Source organism: Pinus tabuliformis, chromosome 2_2, assembly GCF_031772625.1.
Source record: "Pinus tabuliformis cultivar Carrire ecotype Pingquan chromosome 2_2, CPIR1, whole genome shotgun sequence".
Taxonomy (NCBI): Eukaryota; Viridiplantae; Streptophyta; class Pinopsida; order Pinales; family Pinaceae; genus Pinus; species Pinus tabuliformis.
Genome location: NC_142300.1, coordinates 923554072 through 923561199, shown reverse-complemented (window position 1 = coordinate 923561199; position 7128 = coordinate 923554072). Strand labels below are relative to the sequence as shown.

The following is a 7128-nucleotide window of genomic DNA, read 5'->3' as shown; positions in this document are numbered from 1 at the left end:
GTTTTACCACTGTCTGGAAAATACACACGATAATTGTGGGGCGTATCAGTGTACCCCACAAATATCCCAACCTCTACGGTCGGCTCCAACTTCTTCCTGGCATCCTTCGTCACATGCATGTAAACGTTAGCACCAAAAATCCTCAAATGAGAAAGATCAGGCTTCTTACCAGAATAAGCCTCCTCGGGTGTACTCATGCCAAGTATCCTATGAGGACAACGGTTCTGCACATAAACTGTTGTATTGCATGCTTCCGCCCACAAGTGAAGGGGTAGGCCCTGATCATGCAACATTGCCCGTGCAGCACCCATAATCGTTCTGTTCTTCCGCTCAGCTACCTCGTTCTGTTGTGGGTTATGGGGAGCTATGAGCTCTCTTCGAAGCCCTTCTGCCTTGCAGAAATCCTTGAACTCGTCTGAGATGTATTCATCACCATTATCGCTCCTAAGATTCTTCACCTTCTTCCCCGACTCCTTCTCGACCAGTGCTTTGAATTCACAGAACTTTGAATATGTCTCGCTCTTCTTCTGCATGAAGAAGATCCAACACTTATGAGAGAAATCATCAACAAAAATCACATAATACCTGTGTTTTGCTGTCGAAGCAACTGAGAAAGGTCCACACACATATGTGTGAATTCTCTCAAGGATCTTCATGGCGCGACTATCCTTCTCGTGAAAGGTGGCTTTCACAAACTTCCCCAAAGTACACCCCTTGCACTGATCTGACTGCGCAAGTGTGCCTTTAGGAAGCCCTGTATTGATCTGCTGCAGTATCTTCAAGGCAAGGCCGGGATGATGGCGAGTTGTGGCACAGGAGTTGTGGCAACTGATAAAGGTTCCTCACTCGAACCCCTATCTTCCGGGTCTCACCAGTTGTCTTGCTGCGCAGGAAGGCCTTTCCCTCGCAGAAAACAACATCATACCCCTTGTCTTCTAACATCGACACTGAGATAAGATTCTTCTTCAATCCTGGAACATGCATGAATTCCTTCAATACGAAGGGTTTCCCAGACTCCCTCTCAAAGGAAATAGTACCGATACAGGTCGCACTGTATCTACCATCATCGCCCATCTCGATGTGCACTCCAAGATCTTTGTCCTCCAGATCAGAGAACAAATCTTTATCTCCCGTCATGTGAAAAGATGCACCACTGTCCAAGAACCACACCGATCCCATCACACTTGAAACCAAGCATGCGATCAATGAAAAATCAAGCTCAAACTGTGAGGCTAGAGCCTCTCCTGCTGAAGATCCAGCAGCCTGCTTGTTCTTCTTCTTCTTCTGCGGACAATTAGTGGCATAGTGTCCGTGCTAGTGACAGTGAAAACACTTCACCTTGGACATATCCTGCTTCTTGCCTTTCGCACCAGAATGAGAAGCTTTCTCGCTCTTCCCTTTCTTTGCTTTGGCAGCCAAAGCGCAATTCTCTTCATCAGCTCCCTTTGACAAAGATCCGTCCCTGGTACTCCGCCTGATCTCCTCCTGCACAAGATCTGACCATAGTCTTCCCATCCTGGCAATTTCTCCCGACCATTGACAGAGTCCTGATAGGAATGCCAACTCTTCGGAAGACCAAGGAGAGCCAAGCTCACCAAGTCCTCATCATCGACAGTAACCCCCACACTTCCTAGCTCATCTCGACACTGAGTGAACTTCGTGAGATACTTGGGCATACTGTCACCCTTCTCGCATTTGATGTTTCTGAGTTTATCTTTGAGCGCCAGCTTCCTCTGATCGCTCTTGCTTTGGAATAATTCTGTTAATGATTTCCACATCAAATATGGAGTAGCCTTTCCATGGAGGCTGGACACAATGTGATCCTTCACGCCCTCCAACAGAATCCTTCGACATTTTGCGGTCTTCTTTTGCCAAGCATTAGCTTGAGTAGCATCAATAGGCTTTGGGACATCCGTATCTATGAAATCCTTCAGCCCATTACCATCCAATACTGCCTCCATCATGTCCTTCCATGCAATATAGTTTGAGCTGCCCTCAAGAGCATACTCTAATCGCAATCTGTTGAAAGACATTGTTGCGTTGCCACCAAGAAAACATTGCTGCAAATTCGAATTGCACCAGCAACCAACTCAACCGCCTCGGATCTAAGATTTGTGAGAACACAATATTTCTCGTACAGAGATTGACTTTATGGGCATTCACCGGATATCTCACCTTCCAAAGGAAGGATGAATCCAGAGGCTACCTGGCCCAATTACAGACTCTGCCTGAAGAAATAGAATGTAAACACTTCCTGAATAGTAGATCTGATGATCAACAGCTCTGATACCATGTAGAAATTTTGAATAATTTAACACATATTCAACAGAGATTATCCTGATCATGTACTATTGTGGAATACATACATAATACATAAGCTCCTCTACGTTGATCATCAATATAGCAGCATCAATAACAATAAAACATCAAGAGTATTCACACATTAACACAGTATGTAACCCGGGGAAAGCATCTCGCTAAAAACCCCAACTATCTGTATATTAATGATTGAGACCATGTAACATTACAAAGTACAATTCTTATCCCAAGCAATCCAGTACCAGCTCCACCTGTTACACACAATACAGCTAAGATCTGATCTCCAAATCTATTCCACTGCTTGCCTGCCTCCACTACTCAATACTTGCTCAAGAATGAATGAGAATGGTTTACCAAACTCGTATTTCACCTCCAAAGAATCACTCACACTGTGTTAGACGTGAGCAGAGGCTATAATATTGGGCAAATACATGAGCAAACTCATTGGCATACTCAATCCCTTGATTGTGCAAAACCTCATGCACAACTATAGTCACAACTGATAGCAATCTGATTCTCTAACACCTGTCCCTGTTGAACTGAACATGCACTGACATGCAACTGAGTTAACTGATGTATTCTATAGTTGTATTATGAGTTAATAATTAGTTTAACAACTCATCATTAGTCTATTTGCAGTTAGACTAACTACAACTAGTTTAACCAAGTCAAAATGAACACAACTCCATCAACTCCACAATCAACTCCACCAAACTCAACTGATTGAGTTCTAACTGAAGTCATGCATGCAACAACTCAACTGACTCATAAGAAAAGCGTACTTCCTTCTGACAGCTGCATGGGCCACATCTGTAGCTCAAACTGAAGTGCTCCAAGAGAATAAGATCAAGTTTATAGTCCAATTATTATTATGAGACAATAATATTTGACTTTTCTATTTTGGATAACTAGTCTAAAAATAGACTTTGATCACTCCTACTGTGATCATCCCTGTTGTGGTCACTCCTACTGTGATCACTCCTGCTGTGGTCACTCCTGCTGTGATCATCCCTGCTGTGGTCACTCCTGCTGTGATCATCCCTGCTGGGATCCAAAAATAAAACTTGCCCCATAATTTTCCTGCGGGCCCACTTAGTGAAGGCGACTCTTTTCACTAAGCTCCATCATCTTGTTGCAATCTCAACAATTTCCTCACCTCGTGGAGGCTCTACACGCAATGGGGACCTTTACTTCCTAAGGGAGGAGGATTGATCGTGGTGGATATTGGTGGCCACCTGCCTATTCCACGTAGACCTCTAGTCGATTTTTTCCATTTCCTTGATTATAACAGCATTTACTATTTTTAGCAATTTTTCGGGTCCTAAACTTCTGGGGCTGTTTTGACCCCATAAATGAATTTTTTGAGGTCCACAATTTCTGTAGTACTTGGATAGATATTTCCAACGAGGTATCGTACATGCCAGATGGAGCTCATATGACCAAGTTACAACCCCAGAAAGTTGGTTGCCCAACTAACCCCAACAGGGCTCGTAAACCCTTGGCGTTTCGTCTCCTGGGGTTAGGGTTTTGGTTGTTTAGGGTTTTCCTTTGTTGTTCAATAATAAAAATCCCCTTAAGCCTCTTTGGAACATAGTTCAAAGGCATGTAGCCACCACATCTCTTCTCAAATATAAGCTACCATTGCCCGAGCTAGTTTATTTATATTTTGTATGTAAGCATATTTTAGTTCTCTAATATTAATGAAATGAAGTTTTATTTTTGTTGCATCTCTGTGTATATGTTTATATCTATATTTTTTGTATTCCTGCATAAGTTTGGATCAATCTTATTCAACGGAAAGACATATCTTGATGGGCTCCGAACCTCCATTTGGATGTGTTGAGCGAGCCTTATGTCTCGATGAACTAGTATTTGGGTTGTGCATCTCGCTGAGTGGGAGGTATATTTGTAGGATATATTATATGGTAACCCAAGTGATAATGCATTGCCAACATGGGTGGGTAAGAAGGGGAACTAGTGGGATGGGACAACACAATGGATATATTTTCACTGACCCTAGCCATGGTGATGTTATTAATATAAACCTAGCCTAGCCATTTGGATCTGAGGAACAACTTCCCCCTATGGATAACTTTGGTAGCCAACTCTGACACATAATTCTTCTCCTGGAGTAGCTTAGTAGGGACCACCATGAAGAAAAGAATGTGGTCATCAGCTTCATGAACAACTTCCAGCGAAATCAATGGCATATCCAAGATCATGCAGAGGGAGAAATGGCCTCTATAAGAGAAACTAAATTGTTGTGAAGGAAGGCTCACCCATATAGAGAAGGATGTTCATTGCAACTTTAAACCTCCACTTTCACCTGGCTCCAAACCAGACAATCTTGCTCTAGTCAATTCCTCTGATTCTTAGTGGTTGTTGGCTGTGTTCTAATTTTGAAGGTCTTCTCATATCACTTTTCTTTCTGTTTTTGGTTAATGAGGATGTTTTGCAAGTTAGCTATTTCTCTTGGGAATCACATACAGGCTAATAAATCTAGTAAGAATGAAGTCAATAAGATTTTGAGAAAATGTAATAAAAAAAAGTAATCTTTTAGGATAATAGAAGCTCTTCAACTTAAAAAAAAAAAATTACATATATAATTTACATTGAAATAATATTTTGTTTATGATCCACATTGTATTAAAATATTCTTTTATTATTAATATATTTTTAAATACATCAAAAAAAATATTTATAATCTAAATTAATTTTTTTATTAATATTTTTTAAAAATCACATATTTTAGGTAAAAAATAAATAGAATGTAATTCTTTTCCTAACCTATATTTATAAGAATCAAATTTAGATTTTAAAAGATATTTTTACATTAAAAAAACATAAATCTCAGACTTAAATAAATATATGCTAAATTAATCAAATGGCACATTATACAATTTCATAATTACTTTAATTTTGACTAACACAACTAATACAATAAAATATATTTTTGATTGTAAAAACACTATTAATTAAACTCTTTTTGAAAAAAAACTCAGCTGTAACTTAGTTCACATATGTAGAAAGTCAGGCACAACTTGGAAGATTGTTCCTTTTCCTCTGTTGTCTTTTCAGGTTCAACTTACGCGCTACTTCCGACTTCAATAACCAAAGAGATCTGGACATATGTTTGATGTGTACCTCTTCTCACTGTTATATTTTCCGACAAATAATATTTATTTTTTCACGATAACAAACACTTGGACCTTCCGGATGGAGCAGTGGTATCCCACTCCATGATAACCCAGAAAACGTGAAAGTCACCTTCTCAGCACAATTAATTTTCTTTATTCAATTCATTAAAAATAACCTGCTGACTGAATGAGATAATGTGTGGTACAGTTAAATGTTGTACCTTAATTAATGTAATGTTACTTTGGTACATGTCTGCTCTTTCGCCGCTGATTACTCCTGCGACCTCTGGTTTTCATCACCAATTGATCCAATTTTATTAACCACTCCTTGAATCGCGAGGTCGAACGAATCTGTGAAGTCTACACTGGAGTCGCGAGGATCTGCGTATGTAAGGGAAGGAATCAACCCAATTACTTCCCTCCGCATCTTCTCTACCTGATCTGCACTAAAGGCCTGCAGACGTTCCTCGATGCTCAGATTGCTAGCGCCCTGCACACCCTCTTCTGGAATATAAACAGAATATGAATTTGGGTTCTCAGGCAAATGCCATCTGTACTGAGTATAAGCCGAATGCTCCGTGAAGAAAACCGGGATGCAACCTGCAAGCATAGAGTCAAAAATAGAACGCCGCGTGAAGGAATCCCCCTGCGGTTGTAGGCAGAACACGGAATTGGTGAAGAGTCTTATCACTTCCGCAGGGTCGTGGCACATGCTCGGCCCTTGCTTGCATTTCAACGTTTTACAACGCGGAGACGAAGAGCATTGCTCCAAGATGTGACCTCTGATAGACGCCTTATCGATTCCGAGCCGAGGGGCGCCTGCGAAGGAGAAGAGGATTTGTCGGGTCTTCGATCTCATTTTCTTCTGCCACCGCTCAATCTCCGACCGCTTGCGGGGATGGAAATAGGAAGGATAGGGGATCCCGTGTTGGTTCTTGTGCCACGGGTGCGCTTCGATTAAAAGACTCGACATGTTCTTCACCTCCGGGAGAAGCAGCAGTTTATTGCCCCACGCGCTCGGCCTATCTTTGTCTCTCACAAAATCCCAAGCAATTCGTCCCATCACCATGAAATGATCTCTGCCCCATCTTCTCTTCCACTGCGATTTACTCCTCAGAAACTCTACGAGTTCGATCCCGGCGCAATCCCTCGCCGTCAAATTGTGATCCCGGGCGTGCGTGGACATGTCGAAGCCTGCGTAGAAAGGCACATAAAACGCCGTTGCTTTAGAAGGACGCAAAGTGAGGCATCGGTAGCGCTTCATCCTCTCATGAAAAATAACTTCCACAGTAAACTGATTAGTAGAAAACCATGATGATTCTGCAACCTCGGCGTCTGCCTCAGGGTCACCCAGCTTCTTCCCCAACTGCACTAATGGCTGACCAAGCCCTGAGTTGGCTATATGCGGACGCATATTCGTCCACATGCTCAAATTCTGGCATTCTCTCAAAAGAAGGTCGTTGAATTTTGAGGGCAGATTGTACATGTAAACATACCTACCATTGCAGTCTTCTGCCAACAATCTTTATCTTTAATACCTTTGAGTTCTCTTGATCCGGATCCTGATTGCTGCACCGCCAAAGTAATGCGGTCCGATCAGTATCCGCCGACGGGCTGTCGGTAACCTCCGTCAACGTGTGTCCATCTGTGACGACGCTGGATTGTTGCTGGT

General features: G+C 42.0%; 1 protein-coding gene across 1 annotated transcript; it reads right to left on the bottom strand.

The window, feature by feature from the left end:
- Positions 1–5727: 5727 nt before the first annotated feature.
- Positions 5728–6870, bottom strand: LOC149196087 (xyloglucan galactosyltransferase KATAMARI1 homolog). Its single transcript, XM_089408157.1, has one exon. The coding sequence runs from the start codon at positions 6868–6870 to the stop codon at positions 5728–5730; it is 1143 nt and encodes a 380-aa protein (XP_089264283.1).
- Positions 6871–7128: the final 258 nt, after the last annotated feature.

Bases quoted from the DNA above. Each gene is read 5' to 3' on its own strand.
- LOC149196087 (XM_089408157.1), bottom strand. From the start codon at position 6,870: ATGCGTCCGCATATAGCCAACTCAGGGCTTGGTCAGCCATTAGTGCAG.